The sequence below is a fragment of the Rhinoderma darwinii genome, chromosome 1 (assembly GCF_050947455.1).
Source record: "Rhinoderma darwinii isolate aRhiDar2 chromosome 1, aRhiDar2.hap1, whole genome shotgun sequence".
Lineage (NCBI taxonomy): Eukaryota > Metazoa > Chordata > Amphibia > Anura > Rhinodermatidae > Rhinoderma > Rhinoderma darwinii.
Genome location: NC_134687.1, coordinates 657,039,512 through 657,059,850, shown reverse-complemented (window position 1 = coordinate 657,059,850; position 20,339 = coordinate 657,039,512). Strand labels below are relative to the sequence as shown.

General features: G+C 41.0%; 1 protein-coding gene across 1 annotated transcript in view; it reads right to left on the bottom strand.

The window, feature by feature from the left end:
• Positions 1 to 3,265: 3,265 nt before the first annotated feature.
• The window catches only part of LOC142704510 (uncharacterized), a 32,697-nt gene continuing 15,623 nt past the window's right edge, over positions 3,266 to 20,339 (bottom strand). Inside the window, exons 2-3 of the mRNA XM_075848285.1 lie at positions 4,377 to 4,834; positions 3,266 to 3,270 (exon numbers count right to left, since the gene is read on the bottom strand). Of these exons, the coding sequence (XP_075704400.1) occupies positions 3,266 to 3,270; positions 4,377 to 4,834 (463 nt within the window). The remainder of the gene's footprint in view (positions 3,271 to 4,376; positions 4,835 to 20,339) is intronic.

Genomic DNA, 20,339 nt, shown 5'->3' with positions numbered 1-20,339 from the left:
ATGATGTCCATTCTTATTTTCCTATTGGAACAAACGCTGCACTTTTTTGGGACTTCCCTTCTTTGCAGTTTGGGGAACTTCGCTGGGAGAGTTTTTCCCTGTTACAATACCGGGGCCCTCACCTCCAGTCAATGTGCTTTGGCTCTTGTCTTTCTAGCTCACAAGCGTGCAGTTTTTTTTATCGTTACCATTTTGGGGTACAAACGAATGTTTGATAATTGTTTATTTAATTTTTGAGAGGCAAAGTGACCAAAAAATAGTAATTACAGCATCATTTTTTTTTTCTATGGCGTTCGTCATGCAGCATAAATGACGTGATAGTTTTATAGTTTAGGTTGTTACAGACATGGCGATGGCAATAATGTACAGTTTTTAATTTTTATCAATAATAAAAGCCTTATGTGAAAAAAGGCAATTTTTGGTTTTGAACTTGAAACGTATGTTATTATTTTTAGAAAGAAAGGTTTTACTTTTTTTTTTAATATAATCCCAATAGGGGACTACTTGCTGATATAATACACTGCAACACTTATGTATTGCTGATCATTATGCTGGTCAGTTTTACACTAACCGGCTTTCATAGAAACAAACAATCGTGGAGGCCATTGTTAGGCCTCCTGTTGCCAAAGCAACAATGTGCAATTCGCAATTGCATCGCAGAGGGGGGGGGGGAGTGTTCTAATCAATTAATTGCCATGGTCGCTATAGGTCCTGGAATCTAATGGGTTAAATGGCCAGAATCGGCGGTAGCTCCGATCCTTGCCGTTACAGCAGAGTATCAGCTGTAGTATACAGTACTGGCCAAAAGATTTGAAACAGACACAAATTTTGGTTTTCACAAAGTTTCCTGCTTCAGTGTTTTTAGGTCTTTTAGTCGGATGTTTCCATGGTAACTGAACTACAATTATAAGCATTTCATAAGTTTTTATACTTTTATTAACAAATACATCAAGTTTATGCAAGGACTTAATATGTACAGCGTTGACCCTTCTTTTTCAACACTTGTGAAATTCACCCTGGCTTGCTGGATGTCAGCTTCTGGGCCAAATCCTGACTGATGACCCATTCTTGCCTAATCAGTGCTTGGAGTTTATCACAATTTTTATGTTTGTTTGTCCGCCCGCTTTTTGAGGATTCAACACCGGTTCTTGAAGAGATTGAGATCTGGAGAGTTTCCTGGCCGTGGACCTAAAATTTTTATGTTTTGTTCACCGAGCCCCTTACAGATGTAGCCGTCTTTACCTCGACTTTTAACGCATTAAATAAACAGTGACTAGATCCCTTATCTTGACTTTCTCAATGACTTTTGTTGTGTGATATCACGCTGCAGCAAGTCATCAGAGTCAAGTTAAAGATGGCTACATCTGCAGTTATCACTTTTGGCTTTGCGACATGGTGCTCCATCATGCTGGAAAATACATTGTACATCACCAAATTGCTCCTGGATGGTTGGGAGAAGTTGCTCCTGGATGGTTGGGAGAAGTTGCTCCTGGATGTTTAGGAGAAGTTGCTCCTGGATGGTTGAGAGAAGTTGCTCTAGGAGGATGTTTATATGCCATTCTTTATTTATGGAAGTGTTCTTAGGCAAAATTGTGATTGAGCCCACTCCCTTGGATGAAAAGCAACCCCACACATGAATGGTCTAAGGATGCTTTATGTTGGCATGACACAGGACTCATGGTAGCACTCACCTTTTCTTCTCTGGACAATCATTCTTCCAGATGTCCCAGTCTGAAGGGGGCTTCATCAGAGAAAATAACTTTACCTCAGTCCTTTGCAGTCCAATCCCTCTACTTCCTGTAGATTGTCAGTCTGTCCTTGATGTCTTTCTTGGAGAGAAGTGGCTTATTTGCTGCCCTTCTTGACACCAGACCAGCCTCCAAAAACCTTTGCCTCACTGTGCATGCAGATGTACTGACTCCTGCCTGCTGTCATTCCTGAGCAAGCTCTGCACTGGTGTTAAACCGATCCCGTACTTCTATTATGTGCGATCCAGCTGATTCCGACCACGTCATGTTTTATCCAATGAACATCTTTCTTCATTGGTTCTGCGCAGTACAGCGGTGGGGATGCCGCTATTCCCTGTACCTACTCCACGCGGTATCTAACTTGTCATGTGTAATGATGACTGCTGATTTGTTTTTATTTGGAATATGGGGACTCTGTAATTATGTACTTAACATTTTTGATCTTTTTAAACATTGTATACGGCACTTTAGCACTGTATTTATTAGACTTTTTTTGTATGTTACATGTAGATATTTTATTGTATGTTGGATTTTTGTACAACTAATCACATATGATGTGTAATGAGCTCTGGCTCCTTATATACACCCTGTAAACACTGTTTTTTGTATTGCTTGAAAAAGCTCTCATTGAGAGAGTGAAACGTCGCTGTTTGATGTTCAGGTGAGTAAAACCATTTTTACTTGAGTGCTGCTTCCCTACTATCCTTTTCTACATTACATGGGGAGAAAGTGGCTCCCTTGAAGTCCTACACCAACCGCAAAGGTTTTTTTCTTGGCTACAGTGTTGCTCTTCACAAGTTGCTTTTTTATGTCTATATATATATATATATATATATATATATAATGTTATGACTGGTACTAAGGTGGCTGCTCAGGGTAGAAACTGGTAAGGTTGCAGGCCAATCCGCTATCAGAGGGTTCGGTGGAGCACGTGTGTCACAGCCTTTGTGCAAGTCTTTTGCGCTGTTCTAGATTCTAGAAGCTACAGTAGTATGTAGCAGGTTGCATGGAGTGTAAGAGAGGCCTTTGATGACCTATTGCTTCTAGAACGTGTGGGGGCAGCGGGGAAGCCAGGGCACTGAGAGGTTCTCACTGCAATCGGTGAAGGCAGCCGCTGGTTGCCGCTCCAATATCTGTGCGCTGCCTGTCACCAGGGTTGAGCCTCTCTCTCTAAGTTAATAGCTGGGATCTTTATACTTAAATTTCTTGACAGTGATACTTCTCTGCTCACACCTAAATTCATATGTGATCATCCTGAACTGACAGGCTGATCGCATGTGTAAATAATGAACTTAAAAGAAGGACATGCACAGATGGCACCCGAAGAGTATCCAGTGCACTTACGCGGTTTATGGATCAGTCAGAAACCAGCACAAGCGCAGTAGAGGGGCCGGAAGTTCATTATAGTTTAGGCATGGACAAGCTCATTCTCCTGCCTGCCAATATTGCACGCTACTATGGACGAGGGTGGCGTGATGGAGGGGGATAGGATTCTGTTCACCTGGGGAATGGCTTTCTTAAACTGGAAAAAAAGGGCAGAAGGGCTGAAGAATTTATATTAGTGTCTTGTTTTGCCTACAGCCACATATTAAATGCCTTTCATGGTAAACTGGCCAATCCCTTTTATGTAAATTGCCACAATAAAAACCGAAGCAGCAAACTTTGTAAAAACCAAAATTTGTGTAATTCTCAAAACTTTTGGCCAAGACTGTACAGTTGACACCCACTGGTGATGGTGCAGACTCCCTGTTATACATGTACAGCGATTTGTGGAAATGGTTTTCCAACATTACTACGCGGCAGATATCAGGAAAGGTTAAAGGACGTTTAAATTAATCTCCCAAAGTGACACATCAGATTTTAAAACAATGGGGCTGTGTTCACAAGTCCATAATTGGCTGCATCGCCAAGGGGTTATTGTCTGTGAATAACAGGATAAGTTAAAAATCTTTTTTTGCTCTTTTGCTTTTCCCACATTCCAAACAAAAATTTATTTATTTTTATTTATTTATTTGATTTTCATGCAAAGCATTTCCCACATTCTGAACATGAATATTGCTTCTCTCCTGTGTGGATTTTCTCATATTTAACAAGAGCTGATTTATATGTAAAACATTTCCCACATTCCTAACATGAATACAGCTTCTCTCCTGTGTGACTTCTCACATGGGTAACAAGGTGTGATTTATATGTAAAACATTTCCCACATTCTGAACATGAATACAGTTTCTATCCTGTGTGACTTCTCTCATGTGTAACAAGACTTGATTTGTGTGTAAAACATTTTCCACATTCTGAACATGAATATGGCTTCTCTCCTGTGTGGATTCTCTCATGTGTCTCAAGAGCTGATTTATATGTAAAACATTTCCCACATTCTGAACATGAATACGGCTTCTCTCCAGTGTGACTTCTCTCATCTGTAACCAGATGTGATTTATATGTAAAACATTTCCCACATTCTGAACATGAATACAGTTTCTATCCTGTGTGACTTCTCTCATGTTTAACAAGACTTGATTTATGTGTAAAACATTTCCCACATTCTGAACATGAATATGGCTTCTCTCCTGTGTGACTTCTGTCATGTATAACAAGATGTTATTTTATCTGTAAAACATTTCCTACATTCTGAACATGAATATGGCTTCTCCCCGGTGTGACTTCTCTCATGTATAACAAGACTTGATTTATGCGGAAAATATTTCCCACATTCTGAACATGAATACGGCTTCTCTCCTGTGTGACGTCTCTCATGTAAGACAAGATTTGATTTATCTGTAAAACATTTCCCACATTCTGAACATGAATACGGCTTCACTCCTGTGTGAATTCTCTCATGTTTAACAAGATGTGGTTTTTGTGTAAAACATTTCCCACATTCTGAACACAAATATGGCTTCTCCCCTGTGTGACTTCTCTCATGTATAACAAGATGTGATTTATATGTAAAACATTTCCCACATTCTGAACATGAATACGGCTTCACTCCTGTGTGACGTTTCTCATGTAAGACAAGGTTTGATTTATGTGTAAAACATTTCCCACATTCTGAACATGAATATGGCTTCTCTCCTGTGTGACTTCTCTCATGTATAACAAGATGTGATTTGTGTGTAAAAAAATTTCCCACATTCTGAACATGAATACAGCTTCTCTCCTGTGTGTATTCTCTCATGTATAACAAGATTTGATTTGTATGCAAAACATTTTCCACATTCTGAACATGAATACGGCTCCTCTCCTGTGTGAATTCTTCTGTGCTTAAAAAGACCTGAGATTTTTGTGACCTGTTTACCACAATGAAACCTTTTACCCCCTTTATGAGCTGTACTTGTGGTAACAATCTGGGATTGGTCAGTAGGTTTCTCATGATTGCGGGAAATATATAACAGATCTTTACTGTGAAGTCCTGGATGTAAATTAATGGTAATCATGTTTTCTCCTGAAGACTGCTGCTTGATATCTTCATCTTCTACTTTATAATTGATCGAGTTCTCATTGGCATCTTCTGTTTGAATTACAAATGGTACAAATACAGTAGTTTCTCCTGGCTCTAATACCCACAGTATATACCTCAGACCAGAGAAGGTCAAATTAAAATCGGGTATGATCCAAATACCCTAAATGGCATAAATAAAGTACAGTAAAGTTTACTGCTCAAACGGCACTGGTTACAGTCCAGTATCACATCAGAATGGACACTCTCCCCCAGAAAAATGCAGTAGACAGTTCGCAATTCAGTGAGGGTGTAGATGGAAATTCTTGTCCCTGTAGTCCCACAGAGCACTATGTCTCTTTCTTTCATCTATTAGAGATATAGGATCTTTTCCCTACCAGGAGACTTTTGAACGTCTAGATTCAATACGGAGCTCTGTGGGACTACAGGGACAAGAATTTCCATCTACACCCTCACTGAATTGCGGACTGTCTACTGCATTTTTCTGGGGGAGAGTGTCCATACCGATGTGATATTGGACTGTAACCAGTGTCGTTTGAGCGGTAAACTTTACTGTATGGGATTAAAAGTGGATTTTGTGATTTTCATATTTTTCAAAACACAAAGTAGACAAATTTATGACCTATTAGGCTGCATGCAGTTTTTTTTTTTATAGTCAATCAGAAGTGGATCCAGCAGGAAGCAAAGGTTTGAGCCATTCCCTTCAAAACCACCACTGGCTTTGGCTCAAAAAACTGCACAAAGAACTGTCCCACTAACTGAATGCCTAATTCCAGCCTTATAAATCTTTAACCCCTTAAGGACGCAGCCTAGTTTGGGCCTTAAGGCTCAGAGCCCATTTTTGAAATCTGACATATTTCACTTTATGTGGTAATAACGTCGGAATGCTTAAACCTATCCAAGCTATTCTGAGATTGTTTTCTCGAGACACTTTGGGCTTCATGTTCGTGGTAAAATTTGGTCGATATATTCAGTGTTTATCGGTGAAATATTGCAAAATGTAGCGAAAATTTAGAAAAAATAGCATTTTTCAGAATTTAAATGCATCTGCTTGTAAAACAGATAGTAATACCACCCAAAATAGTTACTAGTTCACATTTCCCATATGTCTACTTTAGATTGGCATCATTTTTTGAACATTATTTTATTTTACTTGTACGTTACAAGGCTTAGAACATAAACAGCAATTTCTCTTTTTTTTAAGAAAATTTCAAAAGCCTTTTTTTTAGTTCTGAAGTGGCTTTGAGGGGCCTATGTATTAGAAACCCTGCTAAAACACCCCATGTTAAAAACTAGACCCCTCAAAGTATTCAAAACATCATTTAGAAAGTGTTTTAACCCTTTAGGCATTCCACAGGAATTAAAGCAAAGTGGAGGTGAAATTTGCAAATTTCATTTTTCTTGCTGAATTTCAATTTTATTAAAAATTTTTTTGTGGAACACAGAAGGTTTTACCAGAGAAACACTACTAAATATGTATTGTCCAGATTCTGAAGTTTTTAGAAATGTCCCACATGTGGCTCTAGTGTGCTCGTGGACTAAAACACAAGCCCTAGAAGCAAAGAAGCACCTAGTGCATTTTGAGGCCTCTTTTTTTATTGGAATATATTATAGGCAGCATGCCAGGTTTGAAGAGGTGTTAAGGTGCCAAAACAGTAGTAATCCCCCAATAGTGACCCCATTTTGGAAACTACACCCCTCAAGGAATTAATTTATGGTTGTTGTGACTATTTTGGCCTCACAGTTTTTTCACAGCACCTATTTTAATTGGGCTGTGAAATTTAAAAAATGGCTTTTTTTCCAATAAGATGTAATTTTTGATCAAAATTTCTTATTTTCACAGGGAACAAAATACCCCATTTTGTTGCCCAATTTGTCCTGAGTGCAGCAATACCCCATTTGTGGTGGTAAACTGCCGTTTGGGCCCATGGGAGGGCTCAGAAGGAAAGGAGCGCTATGTGTTTGTTGGAGTCCAGATTTTGCTGGACTGGTTTTCAGGTGCCATGTCGCATTTGCAGAGCCCCAGAGGTATCAAAGCAATGGAAACCCACCAGAAGTGACCCCATTTTGGATACTACACCCCTCAAGGAATTCATTTATGGGTGTTGTGACCATTTTGACCCCACAGTTTTTTCACAGAACTTATTTGAATTGGGCTGGGAATTAAAACAAAATAATTTTTTTCCAATAATATGTAGTTTTGGCTGAAAATTTCTTATTTTCACAAGAAATAAAATAACCCATTCTGTTGCCCAATTTGTCCTGAGTGCGGCAGTACCCCAGTTGTGGTGATAAACTGCCGTTTGGGTCCATGGGAGGGCTCAGAAGGAAAGGACCACCATTTGGCATACTGGAGATTTTTGGGTGCGAAGTCATGTATGCAGAAGCCCCTGAGGTACCAGTACAGTTGAAACCCCCAAGAAGTGACCCCGTTTTAAAAACTACACCCTTGAGGCATTCATCTAGAGGTGTAATAAGCATTTTGACCGGAGACATACACCCCATAAACTGTAATGTGGGTTCTTACGGGTACGTCAATACCCTACATGTGGCTGTTATCAGCTGCCTAGGCACGCAACAGGGCTCAGAACGGAAAGACGAGGGGGGATAAGCTGTGCGGAGTGCATCGGGGTAAGTAAAACTGGGGTAGATTAAAAATCAAGGGATCTATGATCAATTTTGAAGCACTCTTTCATACGGAGCCTTAGTTTTTCGGGACACGTGTCACATTGATATATTGTGTCCTTCCTTACCCCCCTCTTATAGCAGACTCTGCACCTCTTTTGACTTTTTCACTTCTTACCAGTTTGGGGAACTTCTCCTGGTAAGTGTTGCCCTGGTACGATGCGTGTGGCCTTGCTTCCAGAAGTACTGGGTGCCCCCCCTTCTTGGTCCCTAAAAATTCGTTTCTTGATAACCACCTCTTGAAATTCCAGGAAAGTTCCCGTCTGGCCTGTACATCGATGTAGCACGTACGCGTTGTACATTGCCATCTGTATGATGTGCCCGGACAGCTTCTCATACCACACCGCATGTCGCTGTAGGGCTTCAGGACTTGATCTGACAAGTCCAACCCTCCCATGTACCTATTGTAGTCCAGGATGCAGTCTGGTTTGGGGGTCTCTGTACTGGTACCTCGTACAGGTACATGGGTACTGGTGTGGCATCTCTCTTGTCTTGTACTTGACACACAATATATTGTTGCTAGATTGTGCCCTGCTCTCACCCCTTCTGAGTGTTTGCCCTGCAGAGTCTTAGGGAGGCCTCTCAGATTTCTTCTAGCATTGCTGCACGCCGCAGTACTTCAGGGAGCGAGGCAGTTGAAGAGTGGGACGCTGGTATAAAAATTATCCAGGTAGAGTTGGTAACCCTGGTCCAGCAGTGGGTGCACCAAATCACCCACAATTTTTGCATTAACTCCCAGAAAGGGGGGGCATTCTGGGGGCTGAATACTGGCGTCCTTCCCTTCATATATCCTACATTTGTAGGTATAGCCTGATGCACTGTCGCACAGCTAATACATCTTCACGCCATACCTTGCCCTCTTACCCGGCAGGTAGTGGCGGAATTGAACCCTCCCTTTAAAATCTACCAAGGACTCATCAATAGAAATACAATTCCAGGGGGTGTATGCTTGGGAAAACCGGGCACTGAAACGGTCTAATAGGGGTCTCCGTTTATACAAACGGTCAAAACTGGGGTCATCTCGGGGTGGGCACGGCTCATTATCAGTATAATGTAAGAAGCAAAGTATTGCCTAATTTATTTATTTTTTTAGGTTCCAGTTCAGTTCTGAAGTTGCTTTGAGGGGCCTATATATTAGAAACCCCTATGAAACAACCCATTTTAGAAACTAGACCCCTCAAAGTATTCACAACAGCATTTAGAAAGTTTATGAACCCTTTAGGTGTTCCACAGGAATTTAGAGTAAAGTAGAGGTGAAATTTACATTTTTTTTTGTCAGAAAATCCTTTTTATACCATTTTTTTTTATAACACAGGTTTTACCAGAGAACCGCAACTTAGTACTTATTACCCAGATTATGCAGTTTTGAGAAATATCCCACATGTGGCCCTAGTGCGGTAATGGACTGAAGCACTGGCCAAAGGAGCAACTAGTGGATTTTGAGCCCTCCTTTTTATTAGGCACCATGTCCGGTTTGAAGAGGTCTTGTGGTGTCAAAACAGTGGAAACCCCCCAAAAGTGACCCTATTTTGGAAACTAGACCCCTTGAGGAATCCATTGTAGTTTTCATGGGGTGCATGCGACTTTTTGATCAGTTTTTATTCTATTTTTAAGTGGCTCGGTGACTAAAAAACAGCAATTCTACTATTGTTTTTTTTATTCTATTTTTTTTACAGCGTTCACCGTGCGCTATAAATGACACATTCACTTTATTCTGCGGGGCGATACGATTACGGCGATACCAGATGTTTATAGTTTTTTTATGTCTTATGGCGTTTGCACAATAAAATACGTTTTGTAAAAAATAATTTACTTTTTGTGTTACCTTATTCGAAGAGCCATAACTTTTTTATTTTTCCATCAATAAAGCCGTGCGAGGACTAATTTTTTGTGTAACGAACTGTAGTTTCCATCAGTACCATTTTTAGGTACATGCGACTTATTCATATCTATCTTTTTATTCAATTTTTTGGGAGGTGAAGTGACCAAACAATTGTGATTCTGGTACGGTTTATTATTATTTTCTTTTACGGCGTTCACCGCGAGGGATAAATGATCAAATAATTTTGTAGTTCAGGCCGTTACGGACGCGGCGATACCAATTATGTATAGTTTATTTGTTCGTTTATATATTTTTATTAATAATAAAGGACTGATAAGGGAAAAGGGGGGATTTTTACTTTTATTACTTTTAAATCTTTTATTTTCTTATTTTTACACATCTTTTTTTAACTTTATTACTTTGTCCCACTAGGGGACTTGAGGGCAGGAGGCCCTGATCGCTATTCTAATACACTGCACTACATGCGTAGTGCAGTGTATTAGAGCTGTCAGCTACTCACTGACAGCAAGCATAGTGGGTCCTGACTTCGTCAGGACCCACTAGGCTTCCGTCGATGGCATAGCTGGACGCCATTGTTTGGTGTCCGGTTGCCATAGTCACCATCGCCAGCCGCTATAGCGTAGCAGGCTGGCGATTGTAGCTTAACCTCTAAAAAGCCGTGATCACTATTGAACACGGCTTTTCAGGGGTTAATCAGCGGGAACACAGCGATCGGTCCCCGCTGTAGGAGCTGCTGTACGAGACAGCAGCTGTCACAGCTCCTGTATGTGTCGGGAGGACGGCCGAAATGGCCGTTACTCCCGAGATGTACTATTAGGTCATGGAGCGCGAACGCTATGGTTACCATGACCTGATAGTACGTCCAGGAGCGGGAAGGGGTTAAAAAAACACTTTAGATGGACTTTTCATTAAAAACTTGTGTTAATCTTAAAAAAAAAAAAATCTGTTTTATCCTTGCAAAGTCTGTATGAAGTTACTGTCACTAGGTGACCCGTTTTCTATAATTTGCTGTCCACCCTCGGTTGTCCTGCAAATTCAGTCTCTAGTTACAGGGAAGAGTAGACAGACTGCAGAAAATGGGGGTGACTCTCTCTGGTAAAGCTCCCTGTAGTCATAACCTGCCTGAACTCTCTCATGTAATCCTTGCAGTAACTTCTTGCATTTCTGTCTGCTTTGTTGAAGATTTTTTCTGAAGTCCCAGCATTTCTCTGTCTCCCATGTGCACTTTGCCCTAGATGTCTAATGTTCGCTGCAAATATTTCTCAATAATTACTAATAAGCTGCAGGCACAGGGTTCTCATGTGAAGCTAATAATGTCTTTTGCAGAGAATCGCAGGAAATCGTGGCATTTTGCAGTGACCTCACAAAAACCTTGGAAAAATTGTACAGTTTTGCTTTTATTTCCAAGAATTTTTAAAGCTCTAAAATGCGGGTACTACATCATAACATCGTTGGGGACTGAGGAGCATAACTATTTTGAACTTTTCGATAAAAACGTAGGTGCGCTTTAAAAACTATCAATGATAAAGTCCGGGATTCTGGCCTACACCCAGTCACCACTTTTATTACATAAACCTTAACTTGATAAAACAAACATATTTAAAAAAACATAACCTTATCTAACAATCCCATTGTTAGGAAAACACCTTTTCTAGCTTCTGGGCGGTTCTGTTTTACTTTGAGCCTCTCTCTTTTCTCTGTCTTTCTGCCAATTAGGTGTGGGGTTGTATTTATACCTGGCTTCCTCCACCTGGTCTTTGCTTGTGATTTTCTTAGTCTTCTGGTGTTCTGATCAAGCTTTGACACTCCCTGTACTTCTGGACTTATTGGAAACTGACCTCGGCATGTCTCTCGTTAACCCCTTGTTTACCAATTTTGATTATCTGCTCCCGGTTGGTTCTGTCCTCTGCTGTACCTGATTTCCACTTGCCCTGTTTTGGACTTTCTGTTTACCCTCTGGCTGTCTGGTTATCCTATTCAGGTTTGCCTGCATTGCATCTCTTATCCAACACTGAATTCTGCTAAGACAACCTGGGTTCTGTGCTGCAAAGACCATCCCACCTTGTGGTTGGCTCTGGTGAAAGCCTTAGAGTAGCCTTAGACTCTGTCGATCAGAGTTGTGACTGATTTGAGGTTGCAGTTTTATTTGCACGCTCTCTCCCGGCAGTCTCCAGCAGCCTTTGGGTAATCATTCAACTTGCAATTCCATATCACCCACCTGTCCTCTGCCAACACATTTGACCCTTTGATACCAATTAGTAATCACTTTATTCCGAGAACCTAATATTGTCATGGACAATCTAATCTTGGCCACAGATAATGCGTCATGACACATAGCACACATCTCCGGCTGAATTCACGGACATGACAAGAAGGTCTGCATATCTTAATGGTTGCACAGCCACCGGATCTAAATTTTAGAGAACATCTTTAGGATGTAGTGGAATATACAGAATGAGGTTAATAATCAGAATCTGTAATGAAGGTTTCCAGTACATTGTTATATCATTCCACTAATAATTCAGGCTGCTCTAAGGGGAAAGAGCGTCCTATCAAGTACTAATAAGGTGGTCCTAGTGAAGTGGCCTCTGAGTGCAGGTGATCATCACTGAAACATCTTTGTATGGAGAATATTTAAATGTGAAATACGAGCTTCCTAATAATCATTCATCTGGAAGATTGGATTACCCCAATATAGAAAAAAAATCCCCTTGTGACTCGTGTGCAGAGTTGTCATGGGGACCTTGTGTGTTTTCTTATAATTCCTCAATTCTTGTCCCCAGCCTCATATTAAATATAGATCTATAATGAGGATCTTTCTTCTCAGCCGTTATTATTATTCGGGGATTTTTAATGGTTGAACCAAATAATCTAAAAAAGTACCAAAATGTATGTTTTTTGTTGTTAACTATAACAAAATGATGTTTAACCCTTTCCCGCAAAATGTAAGTGATTGGCGGTATGTAGTTCCTCCACAATGTACTGACATTCATAGTAAATTCACACGCGGCAGATTTGTTACAGAAATGCAGATGAGACTCATGTGAATAGAAAAGTTTCTGTGCATGAATTTCTGCAAACCTCATACAGATGAATGGATGGAAAAAGTCACGGAAATTTCTGCAACAAATTTGCTGCGTGTCAATTCTTGAGTTGTAAAAAACACCATGAATTTCATGCGTGTTTTAGAAGCGTTTCAGCTGGAGTTTTTTGGAAAGTTTTTAATCGTGCATTTGTGAAAAAATTGCTGCCGTTCTTTAGGTTCTATAGAGAAGCACGCTGCATTTTGAAAAAAAAAAGCCTCGGAAGCAAAACACTCACCAAAAGGGCAGAAAAAAAACACAAAAAAACACCAATTGTGTGCAGTGCATTTTATATTTTACTATAAACTGTTGTGTAACATCTGCCTGGAAAAAAAAATAAGTCAGGAAAAACGCCACAAAAAAAACACCAGTTAGCGTGGTTTCACACAAGTGCAAGGCCGGAAATGTAATCCTATCAGCATTGATCTCGGTGCTCATTTAAACTGAGTTTTCTCAGATCTCGGCTGTTAGTGCAGCTGTTAATCGCAGCGGGTGCCCCCCAAAATCTGACACTAAGCCTAGAGCATGACCGGATTCATAGAACACCTTGTAGAGAACTTCTATGTGCAGTCACAGCCCCCTCAGGCCCTGCACTATGTATAACACATTGTCTCATGTGTTACTGTAATGTAGAACTAAGGAGGAACCTCACCTTAACAAACCTCCCAATTCACTTTCTAAATTTATTATTACTGACCTGTGGTAACACCTCCTGGAATTTCCTCCTCCACTTCACTCTTACACGGTTGATCGCCCCTCACCCACTCTTCTTCTTCATCCTGCACTTTATTATTAGTCAGATATTCCCCCTGATTTCACATATGTAACAATTCAGTACAATACAGCAGAGTGCGAAGAATCTAACAGATCAACATAAGAAACCACCAAAATCTATGACCGCAGAACCAAAAAGCTCCACACCCCCCTATATATAGATCTGGTATAGGGCTCCGCTTCATCTACCTGATGATTCTCTGGGACATTCTGATTTTCTTCTGGACAGTCCTGGGAATACAGAGGACTGGGACATCTCTCTGGTGGATTTCTCCTACTGGATCCATCTGTAGGAAACACACAGTGACTGAATACATGACTACTGTATATCTGTCTATATATCAGACACTTCTCTCTACACTTCTATGTTTACTGATCAGAGCCGAAATCACAATGTTGTGCTTCTCACCACCTGTGCCGCGGTCCCAGTGCTTTGCAAGCCGCAGGCCTATTGTGGACTACCAGAGTGAATGGTGGGGAACCAACGGCTTTCTGCTCTACCATAGCATCCAATCACATTTGCCTCCTAAGGATGTGAATACACATGAAATCGGCAGGAAGCAGGGGCGCTATTATAAGCCCCGTGCCAACCAAAAGAGTACCAGGTCGTTGCCATGGAACAATACCCCTGCTTATAAGGGAACCCACGGTCAGACAAAGTATCTGTAGTGAGGAAAACAACTACTCCAAGTTTCCTCTCTACAAGGGATGGGAAACCACTGAGGTGTTGGAGGAATCTCTACGGTTATATAACCCCAAGTTTCCTTTCCCTGGTGCTGTTATAGCGAAAAAATAATATTTATGATTACATTTACTGGTAATTGGTTTTCTGTGAGACTCTGACAGCACCATGATAGAGACGACCCACAATATCCTCCTCCATACATACACCGTTCAGCCATACTGACCACTGACAGGTGAAGTGAAGAACATTGATGATCTCGTGACAATGGCGTCTGACAAGGGGGGGGGGGATATTAGACAGGAAGTGAATAGTCAGTTCTTTAAGTTAATGTGTTTGAAACATGGAGAAATGTAAAGTTACAAGGGCCAAATTGGTCAGAGTATCCCCAAAACTGCCAGTCTTGTGGGGTGTTTCTGGTATGTAAAGATGTAAACGTTCCTATCTACCAAAAGTGCTCCAACTAAGGACAACCGGTGTACCGGCAACAGGGTGATTGGTGGTCAGGACTCATTAATGTGCGTGGGGAGCTAATCTGGTCCCAAACCATAGAAGAGTTACTGTACCATAAATTACTGAAAAAGTCACTGTTAGCTATAATAGAAAGGTGTCAGAACACACAGAGCATCGTAGCTTACTTCATATGTACCGCAGACCAGTCAGAGCGCTCATGCTGACCCCTATCCACCACCAAATGTGCCTACAATAGGCAGTATCAAAACTGGGCAATGGAAGAAGTTAGCCCATGATGTGGACGGCCGGGTGCATCGCTTGGAAAATCATGGGAAAGAGATGGCAGCAGGTTGCATTATGGGAAGAAGACAAGCCGGTGGAGGCAGTGTGATGATCTGGGCAATGTCCTGCTGGTTCTGGCATGCATGTTGCTGCAGACATGTACCCCCTTATGGCAGCATTATTCTTAACGGCAGTGCCCTCTTTCAGCAGGATAAAGCCCCCGCCACACTGTAAATATTGATCAGGAATGGTTCAAGGAGTTGACTTGTCTCCAAATACCCCAGATCTCAATCCGATCGATTATCTGTAGAATGTGCTGGAAGAACAAGTCGGATCCATGGAGGCCGCACCTCACAACTTACAGGACTTGAAGGATCTGCTAACGTCCTGTGCCAGATACCATGGAGATGCCACGTCTCCGTGAGTCAGAGCTGTTTTGGTAGCACGGCGGCGACCTACACAATATTAGGCAGGTGGTTTTACTGTTAGGGCTGATCGGGATAGACCGAGAGAGACATTCTACATAGTTACATAGTTAGTGGGTTAAACAAGGTCTAAGTCCATCAAGTTTAAACTTTTTAGACTTACAAACCCCAGTTCACCCAGAGGAAGGCAAAAAATACTCTTTTTATAGAGGACTTGTCAGCTCTCCTCACACGTCTGTGTAGTAGATACTTGTATTCCCCATGAATCAACAATTCTGGGGCATCTTTTCTCAGAACTCTACATTATGCCGTTCCTCTTTTATTCCTACTGGAAATATAAGAATAAATTGAGAAAAGGTGTCACCATTCCCCTTGTGAAAGAGTCGTTTCCCTACACCTTCAGCTATTGTCAGCACTGATTGGACATTGTCAGACTGTATGGACACGCCCCAGGCTGGTAACACCTAGATGTCAAATCATTTATACATTTATAGGAGGAATAACAGAGGAACAGCACAATGCAAAGTTATAAGAAAAGGTGATCTATAATTGTTAAATGATGGGAAATACAGGTATTTAATATACATAACGAATCCGAGTAGATCCAGAGGAGGGTGAAAACCAATTCATCACACGACAGAGACCCAATTCTACATAAAGTGGGAAACAGTTCCCTGCCCCCGGCTGACAATCGGACAGATCCCTGGATCCACATTCTACATTACTACCAGTGACCCAGTATATTGTGTCTTACAACGAACGTGTGATCGGAGATCAGGAATCACATGTCTGTATATACTGCACATGATAAAATTCAACAAAAAACAATAATATATAAATTATATATCTATATCTTACCTTGTGATGTGCACGGCCGGTAGTTCTCCATCATGACCTCCTGGTACAGATCCTTGTGTCCTTCTAGAAACTCCCACTCCTCCATGGAGAAATAGACAGTGACATCCTGACACCTTATAGGAACCTGACACACACAATGATACAGTCATCACCCAGACACCTCCAGTGCTGTTACTGTAGAATTTCCCAGCATTCCCAGCAGTGTCACCTCTCCAGTCAGCAGCTCAGTCATCTTGTAGATCAGTTCTAAGATCTTCTTCTCATGTATCCGGGAGTGAGGGGGAGGCTCTGTGATGGGGCTCTGAATACTGCTCCATCCTCCTGACTCATGGATGATGGGAGTCGTACAGTCACCCGATGTCTTCTTCATTATTGTGTACTCCTGTGTATGGAGAGAGACACTTAGAGAACTGAACACAGTATTATGTATTGTCCCTTCCCTATGTGTGACTTGTTCTAGAATGTAGAAATGTTTACCTCTCCTCTCAACAGGTAGATGATCTCCAAGGTGAAGTCTAATATTCTTCTGCTCATCTCATTCCTGTCCTTGTCCATCCTTGGTGGGTCATTCAGGAGAAGGAACGTTGTGGAGGAGAAGATGAGAAAACTGGAGGAACTGGAGGATCTAGTACTGCAGATGTCTTTATGAAGAAAGGAGAAGATGGAAATCATACAGGGGACAACATCATGTGTGACATACAGAACCTCACTTATTGATAATTGAGAGAAACATCTTCTCAGAGCCGTCACCACATGGAATAAAGGGGTATTCCCAACACGGACATTTCTCCCCGGGATATGCCAGAAATGTCTGATAGATGCGGCTCCACCTCTGGCCGTGCTCGGCTGTTTCTGGAACTCGTATACAAGTGAATGGAGAGAGTCGTGCACATGTGTGATCACCAGGCGGGTCGGGGGACCCTCATTCTCCACATAGAGGTGGGACCCCCATATATCAGACATTTGTGGCATATCTATCAGGTGAGTAGAGTAAAATTAAGACATTTCCCCCCCAGACAATGAAGACCTGACTCCTGACACATGGCGGATACTGGGGAGACATTGCTGACATCTCACAAGACGTGGTTTACACTATGCAGTCAGTGTTTGATATGAACTGTGAGGTTCTGCAGCAGCTGAGGTGATATTATATATTGGGAACATGCAGTGTGATCTCTTATCATCATGTTACAGCGCAGGTGGAGCGGAGCAGAGTGATACATTGTTTTGCGGGATAAGATTCAGTATAAACTTGTATTTTACTCATTTAACCCCTTCCTGCTCAGGACATTTACCGCTCAGGAGTTGTTCACATAACATAGGGAAGACCTGACACCTGCTGCAAAGGCCAGAGACCTGAGAGGACTTTGATTATAACCGTTTCACCACTTCGATGCTGCGGTCAATAGCAAATGAGGCACCTAAGTGTTTGGGAGGGGGCTCCTCTGTGAGATCATCCGAACCTCGAGATTGTGGAGTAATGATGAGTTGTCAATTTCAATTGTGTAGAAAAAAATAAAACCTAAATATCATCATTTATAAGTCTGGTCATTATTTTTGTAGTGATAAAAACTTCACCTTACAAAACGTTTTATTCTGGATGTTTTTGAACTATAAACTATTAACTATTTCACTGATAAATGATGATATTTTCCGACTTCTTTCAGCGTGAAGTATAAGGAGCTCAGAAACATTATTGTAAAGTGTCTCCCCATTTGCGGTCAGGACTAGATGACATTATTCGGGATGGTGTAAGAGTTATACCAGAGAGACCCCAACACGAGGACAACGTCTCCCCCGAGTTTATGTGAGAGTGAAATACGGAGTCAGACTTGTCTCACCACTGAAGGTTATTTCCACCGTGGTCATAAAAAGCCGATCCTGGAATTATAACAGAGCTACAAATACTTCTTCGTCTTGTACAGATAACGGGTGTCACTAGTGTGATCGCAATTTGAGTCACGTTACGCCTTGATCTCCATGCAGGTTCAAATCAGGTGGGGGGGGCGAGCTCGGAGAAGCAACAGATACACTGAGACGTTTCTCAAAGTAAAAATCCTTCTGACTTTATTTAACTGTAGTGGTCGCTTTTATAGCGTCAGAACAAAAAACATTCCATAACATATGAGTCATCTGTATATTCAATCCTTACATCCTTCTTTCCCATAAAGCTCATTGGTGGAACTCAAGGTATTCCCTTTTATGCTTAGGGGGGTTGGTCAAGTGATTGTCCACCATCTGTTCGCAATTTCAAGAGACAGCAGAGCAGCTGCAAACTATTTCCTCTCTTACCCTTTCTAAAATACCCATTCTATTGTAACACATGTTCTCCTCTATAACATTTCACTCCTTGGGGCCCCAGATACATTATACATATATTTATTCCATAACAATCCCTCCTTTTGTGATTTTACCAACACCTAAATTCCAATGCTACTTCTATCTCCTGATAGCAAGGCTTCGATCCATTTCTTCACTTGATTCACACAGGTATGTAGGTGGGGTAATCTCACAACACTCTTTCATCATAATGTATAGGCCTCTGTTTGAATGCTTCCCTTATTTTGCAAAATGTATAACAATTGAAACATGTAAGCAATATAAACAATATTATGAAACATATCAAGGGTTGGAATAACACGTGCAGTATCTTAGTGGCAGTGGGGGAAAATCCTGTAAATATGTCATACCAATGATGGGCACTGGCATCTTTTATTGCTGACGATAAATTTATCACTTCCCTAGCTGCTATTGTAGCCAATACTTTCACTTTACTTAGAGTCACATTATGGGCTGCTATCAATTTCTTTACGTCTTTAGACTTTTGTAACACTTGTTTTAACTCTTCCAGTGGCAAACTAAAATTTCCATAGGGCAAAGGTTCAGGTACCCATACAGTGGACATTATTTCTTCTAAAGTAGGCAGGAACACTATAGTTTGGTTCCCCCAAGTCAAATGCGTCACATTGTATAGACATCCTGAAAATGGTCCTATGAGATTAAACTGGCTAAGGGTCTGCTTGTCGTTAGTTATTAAACATACATGCTGTGGACCTACTTCAATATATACCTGTAGGTTAGCTTCTGGGATTATAGTGAGTGCGCATACATTATCCTGGTGCTGCATTAGACAGGGTTCATATATCCCTGACTGCTGATTACATACATATCCTTGCTCTGTTAATTGGCACAAATCTATATTCCTTGTCTTATTGTGAGAATCTATGTGTGTTCCTTTCATTTCTGGCATCCAATATTGTCCTAATAATGTCACCGGATCAATCATTACCATTGGCATAACAATAAATTTGCATAATAGAGTAGGATTTTTCACATGAAATGCTATTAGTCTTCCTGCGCACCATTTAGGTGTACACTCAGTATACTCAGGCTGGAACAATAACCACGTATCATTTCTCTTTCCTATGGGCAGAATGTCTGTCCATTGCCTAACATGACTACTAAACAATTTATTCTTACAATTATTCATCTGTTCTTGTTGCCACATCGTTTTAAGCGTACATACTGTCCAATTTACAAAAGTTGATACATTCTGTAATGTTCTATATTCGGTTAGCATACTTTCATTAAAAACATTTAGAAACAGTTCATCTATAGCTAACCCTTTTTGCTGTATGGCAAAGGTAGTAGGTAACCATGAGGCACCTATCCTTAATGCAGTAGGTGTGTCGTCTCCCACTGAGTTTCATTTGTTCATAACTGTTTCTAACTGTATACCATTCAATACTCCTAACCCCGTTCCTACCCCTCCTCATAGCGGGTCATACCATTCTCTTTTTTGTCTATGACAGCTGGGGGATTCAGGGAAGGAAATATTGAAGTGTACATTCTTTTTCTGCTGTTGGGTTACAGCGCTCTTACAAGTGTGTGCGATTCTTTCCAGACTTTGTACTGTTATATGTGGCTTAAAACTATCTCTTAGAATTGTTATCAAGAATACAAAATATCTTCTATTTCTTATTTGGCTATTATTCATACATAATATCATCCCATCAGTTTCTTTTATTACAATCGTAGAGTTGAGC